This window comes from Malus sylvestris, chromosome 7 (assembly GCF_916048215.2).
Source record: "Malus sylvestris chromosome 7, drMalSylv7.2, whole genome shotgun sequence".
NCBI lineage: Eukaryota > Viridiplantae > Streptophyta > Magnoliopsida > Rosales > Rosaceae > Malus > Malus sylvestris.
In genome coordinates this window covers 30,387,800-30,415,476 of record NC_062266.1, presented here as the reverse complement: position 1 = coordinate 30,415,476, position 27,677 = coordinate 30,387,800, and the positions used below count along the sequence as shown (strand labels likewise).

The window sequence follows — 27,677 nt, the reverse complement described above, 5'->3', positions numbered from 1 at the left end:
ATATGCATGATAACAAAAAGAAGCATCCTTTCTTCACTAATTGGACACTAACAGAAAAACCCTAATTCACTGTAGACGTGCACTAATTTGCTATAGTGACATTGTAGACAACTGTGCTAACATTGCTCTATTTTGTGAGCTTTACACATTATTGTGCAACAATTATAGTGCGAATGACAATGCTGGCATGTGAATCTTCAATGGGGTAAGACTATCCCCAATCGAAGGGTCCAGAAGATCGAAAATGGTCCGAAAATAGTCTCCAACCAAGGGCTAGGCCAAATGGCTCTTGAGCCCCACTAGACAAAAAAGGGCCAAAGGGCCAACCCGGCAGCCCAAATGAGTCAACCAGCCAGCCCGGGACCGGGCATCATGATGATGTCATATTTGATTTTTTTTATCAGCTTTTTTTTTTTACATTAAGTAACATGAAACAACATTAAACAATATTAAATAACATTAAATAACATTAAACAACAACAAAAAATTAACAATATTTTTAAAAACGTTTAACAACATGAAAATTATTGACAATCCATAACATAAAATTATTGAGGTAATTTAATTTAAGTAACCATAGTAATTCAATTAAAATAATAAATTATGTTTGGCCCTATGACCCTTTAGCCCTCGATTGGAGACGGTAAAAAATATGGCCCTGCACTGTTCATTAAAATATTAATTTCTTGGAGGGTCAAATGGCTAAAACAAGCCCTCTGGCCCTCCTTCGGTTCGAGATGGTCTAACCTGAAAAATAACTCTCGCAAATAATTACATTTGAGTTTCACTTGACTCCATTTCTTTCTTTCTCCCACCTCCCACCTCCCACCCCACACACACACACATATCTGTGAAAAAAATTATGGTTCCACTATAAAATCAATTGACAATATAGGAAATAACTCAATTTCTTATAAGCCCTCACTAGATTTCTCCTTTCATGATGTGGGACTATTCTTTCACCACACGCTTGTTCTTGTCTTATAAATTTCATAATGTAATACAAATTGAAAGAATCAGTCATCTTCTGTTGAAGGATTCCTCATATAAGTTTATTTGATGGGTCTTTTGTAGGGTTCACTCCACATCTTTTAGATATTCCCTAAAATTCATCTTTTATGTCTTTTAAGACTACTCCTATTATCAATTGATTTTCTGATAAAACCTCAACTTTTTCAACTCTTTTATTTTGTTTGATACAAATTTCTTAGTTAATTTAGTAATTCACATTACAAATGACGTGATCAGCCGCCCAACTGAAGATTCTCTTCATGCTAGCATTTTCTCAATTTAGTGAGCTCATATAAAACTACTTTCATCTCACATGGCCTCCAAATGCACAAGTGACTTCAATTTCCCAGGTTTTGTGAGTTACCAACAAGGACAAGAAGACATGCAAATGCAAAGCAAAAGAAAATACTTGGGAACACAAACAAGAACAAAACAGGAATAAAGAGAAAGAAAAAAAGACAACGAGGAAGATACCGATGTTTGACCAAAAAAAGAGTTATTTGGAAATAGAAAGTTTTTTATTTTTATTTTTATTTTTTTGAAGGGAGATAACTGGTGGTAACTGGTAAGTCGGTTATTTATGCCTTTCGATAGATAAAAAAACTCACAAAGAAATTTCAGCCAAATTCATGTCCGGAAACATTCATGCCGTCAGCACGTCGAAGTCAAGTAGTCATACGGACAAATTTGAAACCCTTTTTCACTTGTGAATGCGAAGCCATGCTACCAAGCCCGAGCGGCCACGTCTTTTTGCAAGAGGTACCCTCGCTTCCAAGAAATCTTTCATCTTTGGTTTTATACTGAGACTTTTACGCAAATAATCTGTTTACTCATATTGTAACGTGTTACGGTGTTAATTTATTTATGATATTTTCAATTGTCTTCAAACACTGACTAATTAATAAATTAGTACGACACTAGTTCTTTTATTCCAAAATTTAGTTTAGCGCTTTTGTTACCAATTGACATATATGTCGTTCTTAATATATGTGCGTTTGAAACACTCCATGACTACGACATTGCCATACCAAAATATGAGTAAATTGTAGTAATGATTCCTCAACTTTAACTCAATTGGAGTAATGGTCACTCAACTAAAAATCCATTACTATTGGTTCTTCAACTTATCAGAACGTGCAGCTATAGTCCCTCAACTAAAAATTCATTACCAATGGTCCCTCAACTTTAATCTAACTGAATAAATGGTCCCTCAACTTTAACCTAATTGGAGAAATTATCCCTTTACTTTAACCCGATTGTAGCAATGGTCCTTCCAACATAACTTATTTTGACAAAAATATGACGAAGTTGACGAAAATGGCTATAGCTATACGTTTTGATAAGTTGAGGGACCAATGGTGAGGGACTATTGTTACAATTTACTCCTAAAATATTATCTTCAACCTAGCTCCGCTTACTATTGTAGATGTAAGAGGAATGCTAAGGGGACTATCTCATAAGTTGACTATTTGTCACCTCACAGTTTAACGTCAATTTATGTGGTACCATTATAAAACATTTTGGACAGAAAACACAATGCTAAAGAGACTCTCTCAAAAGTGAACTATCTATAGACTCTATGTCACCTCATTTTTATGCATTATATTTATAATGTTAACATGCGAATTGACGTTAAACTATAAGGTGACAGAATTTTCATAAATAATTTCACTTTAAGAGAGTCTTTTTAACATTTTTTTTCTCGTAATTGAAAATTGTAGTTAGCCTAATAATTTGATTTGACTTGGTTCATGTGTTAAACCCCTATAGTCAAATTTTGGACCCACACAAGAAAATATACCTACTCTATACAGTGCAGGATGACTGCCACGAGTGAGAGACAGGCCATACAATTCCAGAGGTTTGACTTTGCAGCCCTTTGTCTATTTTTATGTGATTCCTCATAGCCAATGGGGATTTTTGACGTGAAAACTCCCCTGGGACTTCCCAGCAGAAACCCAGAAATAGCAGTTGCTTGTGTGGCTGAGGCAGTTGACTTTGACTTGAAGACCTTCGAGTTTTGGAAAAATAACCGCCGGATCCTTTTTTTAGGGATCTCATAATCGTGTCTGTTTATCGTATATTATACGTTCAGAAATTATTTAAAATTTTAAATTTTAAAATTCAAATATAAATAGTACCTAATGAAAATTAAATGCACGATTTACAATGAACAAATACGATTACGGGATTCCTAGAAAAAGAATTCGACGAGGATCCTTTTCCAAATAACCCTACCTATATAACTGTCGTGCCAACGAGGGAAGAGTGGTTGGTTGAGAAATGCTAAGGAGAATCTTTAGATTTTTTTTGAGCTCTTCGCTCCTCAAGTTTTATACATAATATTTTATTATATTAATATGAAAATTGTCTAAAAATATAAAATGACCGAGAGAGAGTTTGACTTTTGAATTTTTTTTCTTAGTATTTCGATTCTCTTGTGCCAAATGGTAATACGGATAACGGGATAAGTGTTTAGCTTTGCATTGATTGATTTGAATTATGGGGGGTGGGGGGAAGGGGAGTTGGTAGACAAGGGCCTACCTACACTTCAACGCTACCCTAACTTTTTGAATTAATAACATAAATATTTGTTTTACATTTTTTGAAAAAAAACTTCATGATTAGTTTGATATATCGTTACTTTAAAATACTCACAACCAAAAGATTAAAAATGATATTCTTACCATTTATTTGTACCATCTCTATAATAGAGACGAGATCTACATGTGTTGGCGGAATCTATTTCTATTGTAGAAATGATACAAATGATGGTACAATAGATGGTAAGTGTAACGCTACTTCCAACATATTGCTTTGTGCTTTGTTGGTGAAAGTGGGATAGTGGGGGACGTTATTGTATGGGAGAACTCTCATGTAATCAAAGACACCACATATAGACCGTATTAAATGGTTGCACGTAACATATATTCATTGGTCAGGTGACACCACTCGAACTATGTTTTAGCACCAAGAGATAATCTTTGCTATAATTACAAGGGGGCTCGCTAGTTTGTGTGTGGGTATTAGGATGACAAAGTTCTACGACCGAGCACAAGAATTTCTCGCAACCTTGATATTTCCGTATCAAGTAAGCTAATCTCGGAGTTAGTAACAAGATGACACGTCAAGACGGACGCTTTACATACGTGGGCGGGGGTATCACTCATCTCTCTATCTTCTCTCTCTTCTCTGTAGTCAGTCTTTGAGCTTGCCCGGGTTTCTCACGGTCAGCAGTGATCTGACCAGGAAGAAGCTTCTTCACCACGAAAAAAGCAGAAGACCAATTCCAAATCCTTATCGATTCCTCTGCTTGGAAAATCACAGACTTACCCCTTTACGCACTCCCAAGACTTTGACGAGCTTTGCCAAACAGTAAACACCAAAGACTAAGATTTTTTATATACTTTTTTTCCACATTTTTGCCGAACACCTCCATTCGCCTTGCCTTCTTCACCCATTTCGTGAAAACCAAACAGACAAACAAAATTCACTGCCTTTTTCTGTCCGTCTCTCTCTTTTGGATCTCTCCGAAGTCTGAGGTTTTGCTTCTGTTTTGTTCAGGTACTGCTTCCTTAATTTCCTCAAATTCTAGCTCGGAATGTTCCTGTTTTTATGTTTTTTTGTTGTTCTTGCTGTTGTTTCATGGATCTTAGAAAAACCCTTTTAGTTTTTTGGAGAATTTGTTGGAACTGGAAGCCCTTTTGTTTGTGTTGCAGATGGTGTTTGAAATTCTATAGCTTCCTTCGAAGTTTGAGACTTTTTTGCTGGAACTGGAAGCCCCTTCGTTTGTGTTGGGCAAAGATGTCTCCTGAACTGACAGCAAATGTTCGACTGGTACGATGTCCGAAATGCCGGCAACTTCTTGCGGAGTTGCCGGATGTTCCGGTCTACAGGTGCGGCGGATGTGGTGTCACTCTCCAAGGTATTAAACTCAAACCATATCACAAATTTAATTTGCTATCTACTTTGTTGTATATATAACTATGGTCTGGTGGTATTCATCTCCACTGGTTGGTATCCCTCTTCATTGGAAGTGAGAGATCTTAGATTTGAATCTCGTAGATGACGAATTCGATACCAAATTAGATTGTCTTTTGTGGCTTAGCCGAACTTCCCTTCCTCTCTTAGTGTAAAAAATATTGATATACTAAAAAAAAAAAAACTATCAACATGTATAGAGAAGGAAGGAATCAGCTATTGAGATTTTCCGCGATAATTTTGTTGATAAGGCGATATTCTATTCTAAACTACTACAATTTATCGGGCGAGGGATTTGAACTCGGGTGTGTGGGACCTGGCCAACCGGCCTAACCCCACATTGGCGAGATTGTGTTCTTCGATTGCTTAGTTTGTTTAATATGAGAAATCGCATGTGGGATCAATGTCATTTCTATCTGTTGATTCAACGTTCGGAGTAATTGAGCTCTCTCTTTTTTTCACCTGCAGTTTTATAGATAGCTACTTCGACATATTGTTACTCAGTTTTTTACTTCATTGTTTGTATTAGTTTCCTAAATCGTCCTTCTGGATGCAGCAAAACCTCGAGTAAATGGATTGAGAAGCAAGAGCGCTAGCTTAAATGACACTGAGGCAGCTCAGAGGATTCGTTTGGATCACGGTTCTGAAGATAAAAAATCCAGAAGTTCTGCTCGTAATGCAACTCTTTCTGAATCCGGAGAATGCTCTTCAGACCAAGAGAATGAGAGGGATCAGAAGAAGTCGTCAGAAGGCAACGAGTCTAGCACCTCAAGTACTCCTAAGGCTACTTATCCTGAATCAGGAAATTGCTTTTCAAACCAAAACAATGAGAAGGATGAAGACAAGCCTTTCGAAGAAGAGAAATCTAGCAGCTCAAGTCATAATGCAGCTCCTCTAGACCAAGAGAATGAGAGGGATCAGAAGAAGTCGTCAGAAGGCAACGAGTCTAGCACCTCAAGTACTCCTAAGGCTACTTATCCTGAATCAGGAAATTTCTTTTCGAACCAAAACAATGAGAAGGATGAAGACAAGCCTTTCGAAGAAGAGAAATCTAGCAGCTCGAGTCATAATGCAGCTCCTCTAGACCAAGAGAATGAGAGGGATCAGAAGAAGTCATCAGAAGGCAACGAGTCTAGCACCTCAAGTACTCCTAAGGCTACTTATCCTGAATCAGGAAATTGCTTTTCAAACCAAAACAATGAGAAGGATGAAGACAAGCCTTTCGAAGAAGAGAAATCTAGCAGCTTGAGTCATAATGCAGCTCCTCTAGACCAAGAGAATGAGAGGGATCAGAAGAAGTCGTCAGAAGGCAACAAGTCTAGCACCTCAAGTACTCCTAAGGCTACTTATCCTGAATCAGGAAATTGCTTTTCGAACCAAAACAATGAGAAGGATGAAGACAAGCCTTCCGAAGAAGAGAAATCTAGCAGCTCGAGTCATAATGCAGCTCCTCTAGACCAAGAGAATGAGAGGGATCAGAAGAAGTCGTCAGAAGGCAACGAGTCTAGCACCTCAAGTACTCCTAAGGCTACTTATCCTGAATCAGGAAATTGCTTTTTGAACCAAAACAATGAGAAGGATGAAGACAAGCCTTCCGAAGAAGAAAAATCTAGCAGCTCAAGTCATAATGCAGCTCCTCTAGACCAAGAGAATGAGAGGGATCAGAAGAAGTCGTCAGAAGGCAACGAGTCTAGCACCTCAAGTACTCCTAAGGCTACTTATCCTGAATCAGGAAATTTCTTTTTGAACCAAAACAATGAGAAGAACGAAGACAAGCCTTCCGAAGAAAAGAAATCTAGCAGCTCGAGTCATAATGCAGCTCTTCCAGAGCAAAACGACGAGGGGGATCGAAGTAAATCTTCAGAAGACAACGAATCTAGCAGCCCAAGTACTCGTAAGCTTACTTTTCTTGAGTCGGGAAAATACTCTTTTGACCAAAACAACGAGAAGAGTGAAGATAAGTCTTCTGAAGTCATCGAATCTAGCATCTCAATTCAAAATGAAAATCTTTCAAACCCAGGAGAATACTTTTCGGACCAAAACAAGGAGAAGAGCGAAGATAAGTCTTCCGAAGACGAAGGATCTAGCACCTCAGGTCATAATGCAAGTCTTTCAAAGTCGGGAGAATGCGCTTCAGACCAAAACAATGAGACAGATAATCCTGTCATTAGTAAATCTTCAGAAGGTAATGAATCCAGCAGCTTAAGTCCCAAGGCTACTGTTCGAGGAGAATGTTTCTTGGACCTAAACAATGAGAAGGAGCAGATTAAGTCTTCAGAAGGCAACAAATTTAGCAGCTCAAGTCCAAAATCTACTTTTCCTGACTCGGGAGAATGTTTACTGGACCAAAACAACGAGAGGGATCTAAGTGAACCTTCAGAAGGCAACAAGCTTAGCAGCTCAAGTCCAGAGGCAACTTTTCCTGACTCGGGAAAATGCTTCTCAGAACAAGACAATAAGAAGAGTGAAATCAAGTCTTCTGATGACAGAGAATTTGGCAGCGCAAATCATGGGGCTACTCTTCCAGACTCAGGAGAGTGCACTTCAACCAGTATGAAGGGTCCCGATGAGTCTTCTGAAGATTGTGATCATGAACAAGTTGGAGATATAAACCTACCAAATGAAGATCAAAATAATCAGAGTGATCAAAATGATTCTCATGATTTTGATAGTGAGAAACTTGAAGTTTCCAATGAATTTTGTTCATCGACTGAGTTTGCACGTGAAGAAGTTAAGGAGAGCTCAGCTTTAGGAGAAAAAAATATGGACGTAGGCATCAACAAGGAGATTGATTCTGATTTCCAGAGCTCAAATACTGTAAATCAGGGAGATGCAAGGGGAAGTAGTTCAAATGTTGCTGCTCATACGGCCTCACGGGAAATCATTTCATCAGGTTCCTTTGAATCTTCTCGCAATGAACAACAGGTGGAACCTCGGAATAGTGTTCCCAATGGCTTTGATCATGTAAGGTCTCCTGTTGCATTTGAAAGTATAGTTACTGCTCATATGGCAGTAAGGGAAAGCGTTGCAGCGGATTCCCTGACATCTTCTCCTAATGGCCAACTGGAGGAACCTCAGAATAATGATTTTCCCAATGGCTTTGATCATGTAGGGTCTCCTGATGCATTTGAAAATACGGAGTTCTTCCCCAGCTTTGAGCTTAGCGGTGCACCTAGAGATCTGTCGAAGTCCCCAGCAAATAGAAGTCATCATGCTTATGATGCCAGTGTTTCTTCTTATGATGGCATGGATGATCAGTTCTTCAACCGAAATACACGTTCAAACATTGTTCATTCTGAAGAAAGAATCCGAAGGGATAAATTCATGGCGAATAGCATGATGACTAGAGATTCAGGATTGCAACGTCAAGCAAGGGATCCCTGGTCAAATTTTCCTGTGAAGAATGATCATGCCATGAAATACAGAAAGTGGGATCAAGATGCATTACTGCCACCTAGAAGACAAGGCCATCCAAGCCGAGATTGGAATAGATTGCAGAGTGATGAATATATGTCTAGGATGGCATTCCGTCGAAGAGTTTCCCAAGGCGGATACAAAAATAGAGGCCTCACAAATCAACTGGATAATGAGTACCAGCACAATTCAGGCTACCAATCATCTGAAATGTCTGTGGAGGCTGAACAGGACAAGAGGACACTATTAAGAATGGTTTATGAACTGCAGGATCAAGTTAACAATTTGAATGGAAAGGCGGGTGGAAGGGTTGCCAGAGGAGCCACTTGGAAGGAGAAGAGCATGGCCCAGTACCGTGATTATGAGGCATCCGAGGAGGAACTCTATCATGATCCAAACTACCAGAGGTATCTGAGAAGACACAGGGCAGGCAGCCACTATCCCCCTGAACACCACCGCAAAAACATGCGTATACCTTTCTCAAGTGAGGCAACAACCAGCAGGCACCAAGCTGATTCTTCATATTTGCATCATGAACCCCAAGACTGGCAGTGCTCAGCACCTTTGCCTCAACCCATTCGTTGCAGCAACAACGGGTTATGTATGGTTCACCCTGGTCACAGTTGCTGGACATCATATGACGAGTCTCGTCCCTTAACTCCCGAACGGTATGTGGAATCTGATTTTCCTCTTTGGGGCCGTGAAACAATGTCTGATGATCTGAGGCACCAAAGGCATGATGTGAAGAAGCTTTACAGAGAGAAACAACATTTGGCTAAGCGACATTTCCGCCCCATAGCAGGTGGAGCCCCTATCATAACTTGTTACAACTGCTCAAAACTACTGCTGATACCTGCAGATTTTCTCCTTTTCAAAAGGAGATACCATAGACTTCGATGTGGGGCTTGCTTGGAGGTGCTCAGATTTTCGCTCCAAAAGAGATCGCATATTGTCCCCTATGAACAGAATGCTATAGCCCCTCCTCCGAGTGAGGTTGGCGACTATAATGCTGCATCTAATGGCGGTAACTTGGCTCAACATGCGGATACTGTTTCATGTTCTGATGATTATGGTTACGGACCCTCTTACTACAACGGTTACTCTACTGACGGTGATCCTGGAGCTCTCGCACCCTCCAACTCTCCCCGAGGCAATTCAGAAGACCGGAATATGTCATATAGTTCATTGGATCAAATGAGACAGAGGAAGGAGCTTGTTTTGAGAGAGTCTCAGAACAAAGATAAGAATCCAATTGAAACATATGTGTCAGCAAGACCATCGTTATCCTCAGAAATCAAGGAGCTGCCAGCAAAGTCGAGTTCACCACTTCATCGACTCATGGGCTACGCTTCGCCAAGCCAAGTGATTAGAGGGTCTGGATCATCTCAGACAGGGAGAAGCTCATACCCTTTGCAGAGATAACCTTGAACTCAAGGAACCAACAGATTTCTCAGAGTATGATAATACGAAGCTCCGAGGATTCTTCTCAAATGGAAGAACTTATTCGTCTCACTTACCGGACCCTGAAGCATTGCAAAGTTGGAGAAAGCGAATAGAACCCTGACGGAAGCAAAGGTTTCCGGGAAGTGATTCGAACAGAGACGTTGCCTTATTTTTGCCATATCTACATGTTAGGACTCGAAAATTTGTCGCGAAAGGAGTTCTTTCTGATATAGTTTCCCATGAGTGAGTATATGTTAGATGTAGAAATCAAGTTTTCGATCGTTGTGTGTATATACAAGTTTACCAGGGATTTCTATTTCGTTTATTTGTTTATATGCAACATATCCTGTGCAACTATACATAAAACCATACATAAAATAGGAGAAGAATCTGATATGATCAATTCCATACATAAAACGATACACGCTTTGCTTTCGTATGGTTTAGAGTACAGTATTCTTCTTGTTCTCGATATCGTTCCTATTGAATGTAACTCCGAATGCTGGAGAACTTTTTATTTACATTTACACAACCTACAAGAAGCTGCATCTGCACTTCCTAGGTTCATCTGAAATTGTTCCTGTAGTTGGTTCTTCGATTAGAAGCGATGGAAATCCTTTGGTCTTGGAGCATATTCAAGTTCGGGGCCAACAAACGGGTGTACCGATCAAAATACAAAAGCTGCTTCAGGAGAAGTGCAAACTCTCGTGGAAATTTCAATCCATATGATTCACCAACCCGAACCTGAAATAGGAACATGCGAGCAGTTCATGGCGTCAGAACAATTTGTCAAAAGATGGCATAAGCTACAGAAGTAGCGCTAAATCATGCAGGCATGTAAACCTAAAGGGAGTCAACAGCGTACCACATCGAGAAAAAGTGCATTCATTTGTCTCTCATCAACAACTAGATTAGCAGAGACAGCAGTTGCATTCGTAGATGGTTCCCTGGCAGTTGCTATGACTACTTCAGTATCCAAATCCTGCACATGAGGAGTTGTAAGAAGCAAATGCGATTGTTATCAATAAGCTGATTTAGCCACTTCCTTTCTATATTCTAAATCCGGCTATTGCCCCTTCCGATTCAACACACCTCTTTCAGTTTGAATTCTTTTAAACAGCACAACATTTAAGGGCAAGGAAATAGGGTTATCTTTTGGCTGCACCATTCTGCTAAACACGAATTTCCCTTAGCTCTGAAATAGTCTCAGAACAAGTACAGACCGAAAAATTAACCTTTTTGGAAACCAAAACACAATTAGCAAACTCCTGAATTTAATGCTTGCCTTTATTGATGAGAACATCTTTTCCAAGTCTCTTGCAAAGGCCTTAGTATCAACATTTGTGTCTGTAGCACCCATTTCAATCAGTGCAGATGCCATTGATTCATATTCTTCAGTTGCAATTGATGCCAGAAAGATTTCCATGGCACCCCATGTTTTCGGGGATATACGGCCAACGATTCCTGTAAATTTAAGTCAAACGCAGGCAAAAATACTTCAATAACATTTGAAAGGTTGGACAAATACAGAGAACTTCTAAAACTTTCAAGCAAATGGTAGGTACTGCATCATGGAACTATGCAAGTTGTTAAAGAACAAACATGAGGCAAGTCTTTTTCTGCATAGTATATATTATATAAGGTATAAACGTTTAGTCATATGTGCAGATATTGTATAAGCAACTGAAACATTAAAAAAAAAAAACCGACAGACAATTAGAACTATAAGTAAGCAATGAGTACAATTGGTGCATGAAGATATATGAATACCAAAATCAAGAAACCCAATGCGGCCATCTCGCAACAACCACAGGTTGCCTGCATGCACATCTGCGTGGAAGCTTTCACAGGCAAGCAAACTGCCAAACCTACAGAGACATTTCATAACAAGCGACAAGGTAAAAATTTTGACAAATAAATGAACACAAAAACTACAAGCACCTGAATGGTGGATAAAATATTCAAGTCCTACCACACATTAAGGGCAGTTATGAGACTGGTCTCCGGATTAGAGACAAAGGAACTTATACTGTTTAAGTCAGTAAGAGGAACTCCGTATAGCCTCTCCATTGTTAAAACTCGTTTGCTGCTGCATTGGTGATACACTTTTGGAGCCGTAGCCTGCCTTGTGAGTCCCATGGCTTCTAAATATCTCCTAAAGGACTCAATGTTTGCAGCCTCCTTATAGAAATCAACTTCTTCAAGCATGGACTCCCGTATATCTTGCACAATACCAACCTACTGAAACGATGAACAGATTACAAAGGAAACTTCTACAGATTACAAAGGAAACTTCTATCCACCATCATTTCGCAACATATGAATGCATACTAAATGGACATTTATTCTTTCGACTAAGGCAGGATAGAAGAACAAGCACCAAAGATGCTGACATTGTCCCAAATTATTTCACTACTCATAGAGTCCAAAGGACACTAATAATTACATAATCAGCTTAAATGTTTGTGCTTTCACAGAATAAAACTTGTAACTAAAGAAATTGGCAGTGTAAATGATTTAAAGAGTACGAAAATAATTAGTATGGTTATGCTTGTCATCCACAATAAGAGTCAAAGTCAATTGTTACAACTGCAGAAATTTATGTCCACATACCAATGAAGCGCGGCTTATGTCAGGACTCAAGAATTCCAAAATGCGGACTACAATGTAGATAAAATTTAGATCTGCAACCAACATATCTTCTATTCCGGGTTTCAAGATCTTTATAACTACATCTTCTTGGGAGCCTCTTAGCCTTGCAGCATGAACCTAAACATAATATATCACAAATCTTATTACCAAGCTTACAGAATGATTGAGGAACATAAGAAATTTGATAGGAAGAGAAAAGAACTTGTGCTATTGAGGCTGAAGCGAGCGGGGTTGGGTCAACATATTCATAAACACTGTCAATTGGTCTCCCCAATTCCTGTCGCAAGATTGCTTGAATCTCCGCAAAGGGTACTGCAGGAGTTCTGTCAAAGCAGTTCTGAAATTCTTCAACATATTCTGGTGGGAACAATGTTGGTGCCGATGCAATGAACTATCATTTGTAAATAGCATAGCATTAGTGATTGTGTACATTGAATGAATAAAGATAGTAAAGTAAAATAATAATCTTTTGCTAGTTTATACTAGATATAATGAACAAACTTATGGAGTAGCAATCAAAAAACAAGAATAAAAACAAGATATACCTGACCCAACTTAACGTAGGTTGCCCCCATGCGCTCAAACAATCTCCTCAAATAAAGGGGGGACACCAATCCAAGCTGCAGTTGGGTTGGTAATCCGGCAGATGAGTTTGCTGACTACAGACCAAAGGTAAGGTCATTTACAAGTATACTCCTGAAGAGTTTGCTTATTCAGATAAAAGGGTCAGTGTTAACGAATACCTAGGTGTTAACAGAACACTCAATTGAGTGAAATCTTAATCCAAGTTAATGGAATTGGTGATAACAAACACATGTTGTCATTGAACCCCTTCAATTGGCAATTGCACAAGGTGAAAGCCAAGCAAGCAATGCAACAATCAAATGCTTGTGATGATATGTTAAAATGGAAAAGATATGAAATTTGCATAATCCTCATGTACAGAATAAAAAATGAGAAAACCCTAAAAAAATATAACTAAAAGGAAAGACTTGAGCAGTAGGAAACAAAGTCTATTGAATAAAGAAAGTACAACCATAAAAATTGAAGTTCCTGTTACCTTTGATACGTCGGCAAGCCACTCCCCCCCAACCCCAATAAACGCCTGAATACCTTGGACCATCCTAAGAGCGCCGCGAGGACCTGTGCTTACTGATGTTTGGAGAATGTCCTCCACCAGTTTAGGCAAGTCTTCGAACCTATCTGGTAACAACATGAAATTCCAGCTTCACCTTAAAACCTCAAACGAATAGAGTGATCCAGAAAGAAAATAATTCAAGCTTAAAGAACACAGATGCCCATGCCCGGGTCTAAACAAAGGCGCGAATCAAAGTTTCCTTCTCATTCTGAGAGGTGATGCGATTAATTCATAACTGTCTGCCAAACAGAAGAGTTGTACTTCTGCTTCAACAGTTTTTACACCTAAGTTTCACTTCTGTATATCCATGAAAAAGGCAACAGCCAATTACTCACTAAAAGAAGTGAAAAAATGAACATTTTTCGAGGTACCCATTAAGCGAAACACCAAGAAGTTCACATCTTCATGATTAAAAATATCAATGTGAGCAGAACATTACCATTAGCAGAAGTATAATCTATTATTTTGTTCGTATGGGTAACAAATAAATTATTCAAAAAAACCCACAAATCAAATAAAGATTTAAGCTTGAGATAAACCCAGAAACCAAAATTCAAACCCAAAATCCAAAAGCCAACGGGAGAGAGAAATTAAGCACCTTGAAGGCGGGAGGAGTAAAGATCCTGAGCTTGAGAGTACCGGGCAAAGAGAGTGAAGCCCCTTGAGTTTGAGCTGCAATTAAGCTGCTTCGATGATTTTAACGAACCCCAACTACCAATAATCGACGAGGAGGAGGAGCTCGGAATCATCTGACGGCGGTGATGACGGTGAAGTGCCGGCAAACGACCGCCTCTCACGGCTGAGACCATCGAAACAGCCATCTCTTCACTCGAAAAAAACAAAGAAATTACCAAAATTTCTGGAAATTAAATCGGGGCTTGGAATTTGCAAGTGTCAAAGCGGAATTTGGAAACTTTCACGACGTCGTTCTCTGTCAGCTTGCGAGTGCCGGCTAATACACACGACTCACGAGTCGTAAGTGAAAGAGAGGACGCCACGTGGCTAGGCTGTTCACTGTTGGCGCGGTTCTGAGACTTGTCCACTTTACCGCCGTGAGATTTCTCTCAGTCCTGAACTGCTTCAATTAATAGCGCTTTTCTATGAGAGAGGATCATATCCTAATAATCTTCTAATCATATATGTTTATCGTATACAGTGCGGTTAGTTTTTATCAGGTACTGTTTATATTGAATTTTAAATAAAAAAATTTACAATAATTTATAATACGATGAACAAATGTAATTAGACGATCCTCATAATGAAGATCCGGCAAGGATCCTTCTGGCTTTTCTATTACTTTGTGCCGTGTTTCTTTAAATCTTAATTTTTAATTTTTGTAAGTGTAATTTGACTCCGAGACACAGTGATTAAAAATGAAGCCTCTGTATAACGATGATTCCATTTCTTAAACTAAGAAAATTGTAGTAAGCTACCGTTCCATCGCAATTTAACGGTAGACCTTAAACTAAGAAAATTATATTAAACTACCGTTGGATCGCAATCGAACGGTAGAAGAGAAAGTACAACAGTAAAAGTAACTTGGATAAATGTTTTTTTTGCCATTAACTGTGTATTTGCATTGGAATACAAGATTACATACGTAGTCAACCCAACAAAAATTCTGGATTAACAGTAATTCGTCGTTCCTGTTTTTGTACTTTAAACTTTTTTTGAAAGATTGTACGTTAACTTAATTACATTGTTCCAGTGAATGAACATGTCCGGATAATCAAAGTTCGTTAATTTAATCATCTGGGATTAAATTCTGTGACTTTCTGAATTCCAAATTGTAATATGTCAAAAGCTTACTATTTTGTTTGTTAAATTGTAGTGTGTTTAATTAGCTTTTTTTTCGTTTTTCTGTTTTTTGGGTGTTCTGTTGTTTAATGGGCTCTCAATGGGCTTGCCGAGATAGGTATACTCGAACAACGTTTCACTCCAGCTATATCCCTGTACAAGGAAGCGCTGGATTTAGCCGAAGAGCACTCTGAGGATTTCCGCCTGGACCCCTTGTTGAATATCCGCATTTATCATAATCTTGCAGAAATACTCACATTGGCAACAAACTGCTGCCCTTCAAAAGAACAGTTTCCCGGGAGCTCTAGTAAAATGGCCTCCAAGATACAGGGCATTGAAACTTGTGATCAACATGTAGCGAAGAGGCAAAAACTTTGTGGGAAAGACGAAATTGCCAATGATGCCGGTAACTCACTTGAAGGTGCATCTGAATTATCATATAAAGTTCCTGCTGTTCACCAAGAATGCGATAATGGGCCCCATGCATCATGTAGTTCTTTCAGTGATGTATCTTTGAGAATAGCCTGTGACAATATTAAGCAGAAGTACTTGTCTGCATTCAGTTCAAAGCTATCCATGGCTCAACCAGAGTTTAACAAGTCTTACACACACACAGGTATATTTCGTACCTGCTTCCGTGTAGCACTTTATGATCCTCTATTTCGTATTGTCTAGAAGATCACACTCTGTATCTTCTTCACGCTGAAAAGAACTCAGACCTCTCTAGGGATTTGATCAGAAAGATTGAAGAGGCCCTTGTAACAACTCTAAACAAAGGGAAGTCATCGAGAATTGTGTCTCGGTAAGTAAACGTTTGGGTTCGCTACATCACATCTACTGCAGGGTCATATATTTGACCTTATGCACTGTTTATCTCTTCACCAGTATCTCGAGAATGTTGCTTGTGGCTTCCAATACTTTCAAGTAAACTGAGTCTAGCTGTCTAATATTTTGTGGATTCTGATTAATTTTGTGTCCCTTTGATATATAGTTTCCGAAGCATAAGTGGCCTGAAGTATCATATGCAGACTGGTTTGGACCAATTAGCAGCATCTAGGAAGGTGTTGCTTGATCGACTTTTAGAATTTGATCAGACGATGGAGACGCCAAAGGAAGAGGATATTACTGCATGAGAAATTGTCGAAATTGCAAGGCTTATGATGATGGTCCTCTATGTGTTCTTTGTGAACTAGATGAATTGTTCCGGGTTTGTTACTCTTCTTCTTCTTTATTATTATTTTTTTTAATCCTTGTTGATTTGCAGTATGACTTAATGCAGCATGGTTTTTACAATTTCTGATTTCCTTACTAGGAATATGAAGCAAGGCTCTTTTGTAGTGAAAAAGTAGGCGGAGGGACAGCTACATGTGCTGAAGAGGCTGTGGCTTTGCAGAAGAAGAACTCTGAACTTAATCGTTTTTATCAGAATTTGTCGCAGCCACATAAAGATTCAACATCATCCAATTCTAATAAAGAGTTGAAGAAGAGAGATGCTGGAAAAGTTGTGGTCAGTCACTTTATCTCACTATTAGTTTTGTTCATCCTTAAAGGGTGATAAAATGCAGCCGTCTTTCGTTTATACTTTAAATGGCACCGAAACTACAGTATGGAGCTTCTATATATTTGGATGATAGGTTTCAAAATCTCCATCTGAATTAGAGGTTGTTCGTGGAGTTATAAGAAATCATTGCAAGGCCCAATTAGGGAGGGATGGTATATCAGAATCCAAAAAGCACCTCCACATATGTCCTGTATTGTACTATTCTTTCAGTAGCCACAATTTATCTCTGAAACTAAGAACTCCTGTAGTTGATGGATCACAGAACGGAGGCTACTTGTGCTAAACTTTTGTTTTCTTTGGGATGCTAATTGTCCGCTAAGGGTGCGTTTGTTGCACCGGACTGTCTCGGACTGGACTAGCTGCAGGGACTAAGCTGGACTGGCTTAGACTAGACTAAGCTGGACTAACTTAGTGAAGCGTTTGGTGCAATGTCGGACTAAGAAGCAGGATAATGAAAACAGTATTGTTCGCCAGATTTGTGTTTGCTTAGACTAGGACTACATTATTGTTCTATTTTAATAGCTCAAAAACATGTGCCCAACGCCCTAAAATTTTTCCCATTGTGTAATAGAGTAATGCTACAAATCTCATAATATGGGTTAATTAGAGCATATTTTTTCCATATATATTATGAATCTTAAAAAAAAAAGAACAATTGTTTTGTTTTTAGTACTGCTAATATAAATGAAAAGATAAATACATATCCTAATTCAAATGAAATTGGGCTTGGTGTATAAAACGATTTTACCACTTATAGTTTGACAAGGAGACTATTTTGCTTTTTAACACGAATTCTAGTAGCAGAAAACAAGTCTTCCAAGTTTAAACAAGAAAACAAGAAACAAATCAAGAAAACAAGAAACAAATCAAGAAGATAGTCCTGAAAGTTTCTTCCCATGGAATTGAAAGAAACTGCACTGATTGGCGAAAAGGAGCCCGAGATCGTGCTTCTTGATAACCCATTTGCAAGGTTGCTGAAAGCGTCTGAGAGTAACTTGCTTAGAGTTAGAGGTACAAAAAGGAAAGCAAATAATATGGTCCCGAGGGTAACTGCTTCTTGGACTAAATCTGAAGAGAAAGAAGATCTCCATAATTTACAAAATGCTAGTTAACTATAGTATAGCATTCCAAAGTAGATTTCCATAATTTACAAAATTATAGTTAACATTAGCCAAAATACTTCATAGTGCAAAGCTAAGTTAGAAGTCATAACATAAGATTGTACGATTAATAAAATACATCCATGTCAAAAGGCACCACATAATATACTCATTCGCTTGCTTTGTCGCTTAAAAGCCTTTGAACGAACACTTTCTTGAGTTCCGAATTGATTGCCCTGAACACTCCCACATTTTGTGGTTTTTCCAAAATAAGAGTCAATCCATCATTTCGATCCATATCTATCCAAACCAAAAAAAAAAGGAAAAAAAAAATAACAACATTATATACGTAATATTTACTGTTATTAAGGGTGATGGATTATGATATGAAATGAACTAGATCAAAAGAAACGGTATGCAAAGAATTCTGAAACAACTAACTGCATCAACACTCCTTTGAAGATATTGTCATACAATTAAACATGTAGCACACTGGAATTTTCTCCATTTACCACCTAATTAAAGAAATGTATTTCTAAAGTTAAATTCATACGATCAAATATCAAACAGCCATGAAGTTTTACAAAATGGTGGGTCCTTTTTTATATTTCATGCTAGATAAAGATGCAGATATGTTTGCAAGAGTAGACATGCATATTTCGTGTAAAATGGTTTCAATCACCACAAACCACATATAACTATTTCAACAGATTCACATTGCTGATCCATACCTTCGGTACAAATCTGCAGGAAGACTGGCTATTTCTTTTCCCTAACACTGCAGCCCAAGAAGAGCCTGAAAAAGAACTTAACCATTTACTTAAATACACAACAGAACCAACAACGAACCACTATATGTTTCAACCAAACAAGTGAAGTTGCATTTATCAATATGATAAAAATGACCATGAAGATACAAATGGATTGAGATGCAAAATGAGATATTTCCAGACTACCCTTCTGTAAGGGAAAAAAATCATCAATGATGAAGCATTGACAGGACATATGGAATTGCTTCCTGCCTATCTCCAATGCCATTCAAACAAGGTGGTCCGAGGAAGGTAAAAGGAAATCAAAAAATTCAGAAACAAAACCAAACAGAAATTACAACTTCGAACATAACCACAAACCATTAAAGAGTGCATAACAAAAATTTCGTCAGCTTGCAGAGATTTCTCATCCAACAATTTTACCGAACGTTCTGTTTTTAGTTTTCATTTTTCATGGGAGAAAGAATGTAAATGAGAGAGGGAGGGAGGAAGGAGAGATTGTTTTTCCCTTCAAGTTTTGTCTCATCATTTATGCATTCACCATTCTCACCCCTTCCTCTCTTTCTTTCTCCATCCTTTCTCCTTTACTTCTCCCATATTTTCGCTTTGAAGCTAAGAAAATCGAAACTAAATACTAAGAATGAAATGGTTATCAAAAGACTGTAAACTATACTTGTTGTCTCCCAAGTTCATCTCATATACCCATAGACAGTTATCATAACATGCATAAAGAACACTACACACAAAAGAGGAAAAAGAAGGGACTAAACCACATTTATTTTGTTGTTTGCATTGAACTCTTCTTTTTAAACAGATGACTTAAGGCCAATGATACAAGTCGAAAATCAATATCACAAATATTAGGAAAGGGTGATGCAGATGAAAAGGGGGAAGGGAAGAAGAAAAAAAAATGAAAATAGAGGAATGACGGAAAGCAGGGCAAAACATTGATGATATCATTCATGTGGAGATGAATCAAAGATCAATCCACAGCACTGACATTGCACTAGCAAACAGAATTTTGAAATAACTGAAGATGGCAGAGTACATTGTTGACGGAAAACGCAAACGCCAAATTGGTTTAGTGCTTTATAATTTCTTAACATCATACTAGCAATAACAGCACAGAGCCACAAACTGGAAAGTCATATGTGGTACTTCATGTTACAAAACATATATGACTTTTGTTGATGCACAAAATCAGTGAGAATTTTGGTACAACAAAAAGTGTTAAGTTTGTGACCTTCGCTAGATTGCTCCAGTCACTAGTGTCGATAAATATGTAAATGGATAGGGACAGGGAAGCAAACACAAGATGTACGTGGTTCACCCAGATTGGCTACGTCCACGGAGTAGAGGAGTTCTCATTAATTGTGAAGGGTTTACAAAAGTACATAAGTTCAAGCTCTCCTTTAGTGAGTACCAGTGAATGATTTAGTACAAATGACATTAAGAAATATTGTGGGAGAATGATCTCCTTTTATAGAAGAGAGTTTCTAGCTTTGTTCTGACATTGACACGTGTCGTGTTGTGATTGACTTCCGATGTTGACACGTGTCGCGCTATGATTGACTTCTGATGTCGACACGTGTCACGCTGTGATTGGCCTCTTGGTTGGAGGGAAACTCTTCTGGGTCATTGACGGTATAACGTTAACCAGTGCTCGGTAGTTTCGGGATTGGTCAAGTATGGTACAAACAACTTTAACCGCAATGTGAAGGGCTACAAAACAAGTAAAGTCACCCACGTTTCTGAGTTTGAATTGAAAGAAAAATTGAAATATGAAAAAACCCCAAATTCTAATCTCAATTTGACCTAAAAATCAAAACCCTAATTTGTTCAAGTGCCTAGAGTTCTATGATTGAAAATTTCTCAAACCCAAAACAACAAAATCAAATAAAGCTCAGTAACATCACGATTTGCAAAACAAATCAACGAAATAAATCAAAGATTCAAAGTTTACCAGACAACTCGGAGCAGATGAGGCCGAGCAGATGCAGATGAGGAAAGACACAGAGATGAGGGTGAGGAGGACGACGATGAGGGAGCAGGGCAAGGACGACGATGAGGGAAGACGTAGAGATGAGGACGAGCAGGACGAGCGACGTTGGGGGGTTCTTGGACGACTAAATCTCTCGTGGTTTTCTCTGGCTTACGAGTCCGCCCAAAATTAGGGATCCTCGTTAAGAACTGCTAAGGAGGCGTATAATCCGAGCGAGTCCGTGCTAAGGTCATTAAACCTAATCCTGGCGCAGACCAAACAAATGACTATAGTCTAGTCCAGTCCAGTCCAGTCTTCCCTAATCCGGTCAAATAAACGGGCCCTAATAGTATTCCCGTTAGGCTTTTGCAAGACATGATCCTTTTTCTTTCTTACCTGGTCTAGGGCATGCGTAAAGAGTATCCCCATGCAAGATCCTTGGCAATAGCCCAAGCTCAAATTCTACAAGCTTATGATGAAATTAACATGGCAACCTCAAGACTGCGCCTTGCAGAAGATGAGGATGATAAAGCTCTTGATGCTTTAAGTGAAGAAGAATTACCTTCAGCTGGCGTCCTATATACTAGCGACAAGTTCATGTCCTTGAATTCGTTGTCTGTTACAAAAGGGAAACTTCGTTATTTAAAGGTAGAAGCAAAAGTCCATTTTTAACCATTCATTTGTTAGTGTGTAAATTGATGAACTGATTAGTGAAGATTATAAGTTTACATTTGTGTTATACCTCAGCTCATAGGCTGAGTTTCTGTGTTAAAATGTAATGTGTTGGTTAAGTCTCATATGGCTTAACATTAGACAAGTGTCTTAAGCTTAGTGGAGTGTGAATAAGATGGCTGAGATTGAATTGAGGATCTGTCTGTCTATCTTTCTCTCTCTCTCTCTCATCTAACGGTTATTTCATTAAAGTGTGTGAGCTCACAATCTCTGTGAGAGTGTGCATATTCCCTGAATATATGAAAAACCAGCCGAGAGCATTTTCGCTCTGATTTTCCAGAAACAAATCTTATCCTTCTTCTTCTTTCTCTCTAACATGGCCTCAGAGCCAGGTTGGGTCTGAATTTTTGGGCGTCATGTTTGTTAGAGTTAAGCTCGGATTCACAACAACAAGCTTATTGCAGTGATTCAAGCTAATATCAGTGATCGAGTCTAACATGGCTGGATCTGGAGGAGGAGAACTCAGAGCACCAGTCTTCAATGGCGAGAATTTTGATTTCTGGCAAATCAAAATGAAGACCATTTTTCGTTCACACGAACTGTGGGATCTGGTTGAAAATGGGTACGAAACTCCGACGAAGAAGGAGGAGACGCTCACGGAAGCGGAGAAGAAGCTGATACATGAGAATATGGTCAAGGATGCTAGAGCACTTGGAATCATCCAAGGTGCCGTTTCAGATGAAATTTTCCCGAGGATCGCAACCCAGGAAAGTGCAAAGGCTGCGTGGGTCATTCTGAAACAAGAATTTGTTGGTGATAAGCAAGTAAGATCTGTGAACTTCAAGGCCTTAGGCGAGATTTTGAATATACTCGCATGAATGATAATGACTTTCTGTGTGTGTATATTGCTAAACTGTTTGATCTGATTAATCAAATGAGAAGTTATGGTGAAGATCTGAGTAATCAAAGAATTGTTCAGAAGTTGTTAATTAACCTACCTAAGTCCTATGATAGTATTGCAGCTGTAATAGAAAATACTAAGGACTTAGAGACCATAGATGCACATGACGTAGTCGCTATCCTAAAAGGTTATGAACAAAGGCTTGATAGACATGGGGAGAGTAGTATGGAGAAAGCATTTGCTAGTTTGAATATTGCACTGAAAATAAATAGGTTTAATGGTCAGCCAAACAGTAGCAAATACCAGAAGAATTTTAAGCAAATGGGGAAACAGTGGAGTAACAAGGCTGATTGGGGTAATAAGGCTAGTTTCCCTGTGAAGAATGATGTCAATAACACTGGGGATAAGTGTAAGTTATGTGATAAACTTCATTATAGGGAGTGTTGGGTTAAGAACAAGGTCAAATGACACAAGTGTAGCAAAATTGGACATATTGCAAGATACTGTAATACAAACAAGGTTGTGCAACAAGTGAATTTTGCTAATCAGATTGAAGAACCTGGAAATCTATTCTATGCTAATCATTCTGGAGAAGTAAAAAAGATAAGTGATGAATGGTACATATATAATGGATGTAGTAATCATATGACATCCAGGGAAGATTTACTTGTTGACATTGACAGAAGGGTGAAAGACAAGGTCCAAGTAGGCACTGGAGTCTTGGTTGAAGTGGCTGGAAAGGGGACACTGATCATTGAAATAATGAAGGGTAAGAGATATATAAAGGAAGTCATGCTTGTACCTGGTCTTGCAGAGAATTTGCTAAGTGTAGGCCATATGATTGAGCATGGTTACTTTCTTCTATTTGGAGATTATAAAGTGGATGTGTTTGATGACAGATCTCTAAGAAACTTAGTGGTCAGTGTGAAACAGAAAGGAAATAGGTGTTTTCCTTTAATCTTTAGTACAAACAGGGAGCTTGCTTTGAGAACAAATGTGCAAGAGTGTGCAAAGATATGGCACAAGCGATTTGGTCATCTAAATTTCAAGAGTCTCAAGCTATTATAGAGTCAAGGAATGGTATTGGGGCTGCCTGAAATCCAAGATAGTGATGCAATGTGTCAAGGGTGTGCACTGGGGAAGAATCACAGGGAGTCATTTCCCAAGGAATCAAAGTGGAGAGCAAAGAAGCCACTAGAATTAATACATTCAGATGTGTGTGGTCCTATGCAAACACCAAGTCTGAGTGGAAACAGGTACTTCATTTCCTTCATAGATGATTGTTCAAGGATGTGATGGGTTTATTTTTTAAGAAACAAATCAGATGTCTTCCATGTGTTTAAGAAGTTTAAAGCTATGGTAGAGCTTCAATGTGGATACTCTGTGAAGAGGTTGAGAACAAATAGGGGATGAGAGTTCACTTCAAATGACTTTGGGAAGTTTTGTGAAGACATGAGGATAGAAAGGCAACTCACTGTTGCATACTCTCCATAACATAATGGAGTTGCAGAAAGGAAAAACAGGATTGTGATGGAGATGGCAAAATGCATGATTCATGAGAAAGAACTTCCTTACAATCTCTGGTGTGAAGCAGTGAACACATCTGTATATCTGCTAAACAGAAGTCCTACAAAGGCTTTGGGGAACATTACACCTTTTGAGAAATTCAGTGGAAGAAAACCTGGGATTAAACACCTGAAAGTGTTTGGTTCAGTGTGTTACTCTCTTATTCCAGGAAATTTGTGACACAAATTAGAAGAAACAAGTGTCATAGGTGTTTTCATTGGATATGGTGCTTGTGAGAAGGGGTATAGGGTGCTGAATCCTGCAACTCAAAAGGTTTTGCTTTCTAAGGATGTAATCTTTGATGAGAATGGTAAATGGGACTGGGAGAAGCACAAAGTCAAGGAAGTATGCATTCCACTATCTGTAAATGAATCCCTGGAAATGAATGGACTCAATGATGATGTTGTACCTGGATGTCCTCAAGCTCCAATTGAAGACTCTCCAGCTACTGTCTCTAGTGAAGGGTGTAGCTCAAGTTCTCCATCTCAGTATAATCATACTCCACTGAGGTATAGGAACTTGAGTGAGATTTATAAGAGATGTCATTTATGCATTGTTAAACCAGAAGATTTCAATGAAGCTGCACAGTATGAGGCATGGAAAAAGGCAATGGATAATGAAATGAGCATGATTGAGAAGAACTAGACATGGGAATTGGTAAGTAGACCATCTGATAAGCCTGTGATTAGGGTGAAATGGGTGTATAAAACAAAGCTGAACTTAGATGGCTCGGTCCAAAAGAATAAGGCTAGGCTAGTTGCAAAGGGCTATGCATAAAAGCCTGGAATAGACTATAATGAAACCTTTGCACATGTGGCAAGGTTAGACACCATCAGAACTCTTATTGCACTGGCTGCAAAGAACAATTGGAAGCTGTTTCAACTAGATGTGAAATCAGCTTTCTTAAATGGTGTACTTGAAGATGAGGTGTATGTAGATCAGCCAGATGGATTCATTGTGCAAGGAAATGAGGATAAGGTGTACAAATTGCACAAGGCTTTATATGGTTTGAAACAGGTACCCAGGGCTAGGTGGAGAGATTGATTCTTATCTTGCATAGTGTGGTTTCAAAAGAAGTACCAGTGAGGCAACATTGTATACCAAATGTAGAGGAGACTCGGATTTGATCATTGTGTCTATTTCTGTCGATGATATAGTCTATACTGGAAGTTCTCAGGAGTTAATGGAAGAATTCAAGACTGATATGATGCAAAAGTATGAAATGACAGATTTGGGTCTGTTGCACCATTTTCTGGGAATGTGGGTAATGCAAACTGAAGATTGTATCTTCATACATCAGAGGAAGTATGCCTTAACTCTGTTGAAGAAGTTTGGACTCCAGGATTGTAAACCTGTGAGTATCCCACTTGTACCAAATGACAAGCTGAGAAAGGATGATGACAGTGGAGCTGCAGATGAAGCTCCATACAGGAAAATTGTGGGAAGCTTGTTGTATCTCACAGCAACTAAGCCTGATATAATGTATGATGCATGTTTGTTAGCAAGGTTCATGCATTCTCCTTCTAACAAGCATTATGGGACAACAAAGAAGGTGCTTAGATATGTTCAAGGAATTATGGATTTTGGTTTGGAGTACAAGAAAGGCAAAGGGACAATTCTGATAGGCTTTTGTGACAGTGATTGGAGTGGTTCAGAAGAAGACATGAAAAACACATTTGAATATGCTTTTAAATTTGGCAGTTGTTTCTTTTCTTGGGCTTCTGTCAAACAACAATGTGAAGCATAGTATATCAGTGCATTGGAGGCAACTGCACAAGCCACTTGGTTAAGATTTGTGTTGGAAGACTTTGGTGAAATGCAATCTATTGCCACACCATTGAACTGTGACAACACTTCAGCTATTGCTATCACTAAAAATCCCATATTCCACCAGAAAACCAAACATATCAACAGAATGTATCATTTCATCAGGGAGGCATTGCAGCAAAGAGTGATTGACTTGATTCACTGTCCTACAAAGGAGCAAGTTGCTGACATTTTCACAAAGGCATTGGCGAGGGAACAATACACATATCTTAGAGATCTTCTTGGAGTGAAATCGGTTCACAATTTAAAGGGGAGTGTTAGTGTGTAAATTGATGAACTGATTAGTGAAGATTATAAGTTTACATTTGTGTTATGCCTAAGCTCATAGGCTGAGTTTGTGTGTTAAAATGTAATGTGTTGGTTAAGTCTCATAGGGCTTAACATTGGACAAGTGTCTTAAGCTTAGTGGAGTGTAAATTGGATGGCTGAGATTGAATTGAGGACCTGTCTCTCTCTCTCTCTCTCTCTCTCCTCCAACGGTTATTTCATTAAAGTGTGTGAGCTCACAATCTCTGTGAGAGTGTGCATATTCCCTGAGTATATGAAAAACCAGCAGAGAGAATTTTCAGTCTGATTTTCCAGAAACAAATCTTATCCTTCTTCTTCTTTCTCTCTAACATCATCTAGGTTTATTTGCAATTGTTCAATTCGAGTTCACAACTGTTCCTGCTAGGTTTATTTGCAATTACTGAACGGCATAACAAGGTTCATGATAAGTGGGTAAAATGCCCAACATGTCGACAACATAGTGATGTTGGTAACATTGCTTATGCTGATGATTGACAGAGTGAAACTTGTGCTTCTTCTGTGCTTCATACAACTGAAAGTCGTGAAATGTCTGAAGCATCTGTCATGGTCCAAGGTTCATATGGAACAAAGGTATGTGTTCTATCTATCCACTTCGTCATTTTCCGCTGACCCTTGCCACTTTATTAGTATAGTTTGTGTCAGCAAGTTTAGATTAATGTTCATTTGGGGCGGGGTACTTGTGCAGATTGAAGCAGTGACAAGAAGAATCCTGTGGATAAAGTCAACAGATCCAGAAGCTAAAGTTCTTGTTTTCTCAAGCTGGAATGATGTGCTCGACGTATTGGAGCATGCCTTCACTGCTAATGAATTTGCATCAGATAAAATTTACTGAACGTGGAATTGCTTCTCCCTTTTTCTAAATACGCTTGCTGTGTAAGTACAGGAAATCGCAAGTTGCCATTAGCGAATACAAAGGAGAAAAGATAAGTGCAAAAGGAAATCACAAGCTACGTGAACAGAAACCCGAGCAAAAATCTTTCCACGTGTTACTGCTCTTAATTCAACATGGAGCCAACGTCCTCAATCTTCTAGAAGCGAAGCATGTTATCCTTGTCGAGCCGCTTCTCAATCCAGCAGTAGAAGCACAAGCAATCAGCCGGGTTCACCGAATAGGACAGAAAAGCAAGACCATAGCTCATCGTTTCGTAGTATGAGCATCTCCCTTGAACTTTGGATACTTCTGTGTTTTGTAGAACAACTTGTTTTAAGATTCACTACCATGTTACTAGAAAGTGCTTGTGAGAACACAATTATCTTTGCATTTTCGATATTTAATCACGCTTCGTTTTGTGGAGTTAGGTTGAAGAGACGGTTGAAGAGAGTATACATAAACTCCGGAACAGCACTGCTTTCATCGGGAACACGAAGAACAAAGACCAGCCTTTCTTCACATTAAAAGACATTGAGTCCTTATTCGCAATGGTGCCACCCCCCCGTACCAGAAACTAACGAAAAGCCAACTGAAATTCCCGACGAGAACCCAACGGAAAGCCGACCGCATTTGCCACCTTCTGTGGCTGCTGCCATAGCAGCTGAGAAGAGACATAAGGAGCA

The 27,677-nt window shown here is 38.8% G+C and overlaps 2 protein-coding genes and 1 pseudogene across 4 annotated transcripts; 2 read left to right on the top strand and 1 right to left on the bottom strand.

Moving 5' to 3' along the window:
- Window positions 1-4,194: 4,194 nt before the first annotated feature.
- LOC126630343 (uncharacterized) lies at window positions 4,195-10,189 on the top strand. 2 transcript variants are annotated; one of them, XM_050300429.1, is made up of 4 exons: window positions 4,195-4,575; window positions 4,731-4,936; window positions 5,549-5,945; window positions 6,132-10,189. In XM_050300429.1, exons 2-4 carry the CDS (start codon window positions 4,816-4,818, stop codon window positions 9,826-9,828), a joined length of 4,215 nt encoding a protein of 1,404 aa, XP_050156386.1. In that variant the 5' UTR covers window positions 4,195-4,575; window positions 4,731-4,815; the 3' UTR covers window positions 9,829-10,189. The 2 variants fall into 2 exon arrangements, with proteins under 2 accessions (XP_050156386.1, XP_050156385.1); XM_050300428.1 differs by having other exon boundaries at window positions 5,549-10,189.
- Window positions 10,190-10,227: 38 nt separating this feature from the next.
- LOC126630346 (uncharacterized aarF domain-containing protein kinase At5g05200, chloroplastic-like) lies at window positions 10,228-14,673 on the bottom strand. 2 transcript variants are annotated; one of them, XM_050300436.1, is made up of 10 exons: window positions 14,238-14,671; window positions 13,562-13,704; window positions 13,047-13,160; window positions 12,704-12,892; window positions 12,463-12,618; window positions 11,822-12,087; window positions 11,620-11,717; window positions 11,135-11,313; window positions 10,715-10,831; window positions 10,228-10,593 (listed from the first exon to the last, which is right to left on the bottom strand). In XM_050300436.1, exons 1-10 carry the CDS (start codon window positions 14,458-14,460, stop codon window positions 10,414-10,416), a joined length of 1,665 nt encoding a protein of 554 aa, XP_050156393.1. In that variant the 5' UTR covers window positions 14,461-14,671; the 3' UTR covers window positions 10,228-10,413. The 2 variants fall into 2 exon arrangements, with proteins under 2 accessions (XP_050156393.1, XP_050156394.1); XM_050300437.1 differs by lacking the exons at window positions 10,228-10,593; window positions 10,715-10,831 and adding an exon at window positions 10,853-11,044 and having other exon boundaries at window positions 14,238-14,673.
- Window positions 14,674-14,867: 194 nt separating this feature from the next.
- LOC126630274 (uncharacterized) overlaps window positions 14,868-27,677 on the top strand; it is a 50,096-nt pseudogene continuing 37,286 nt past the window's right edge.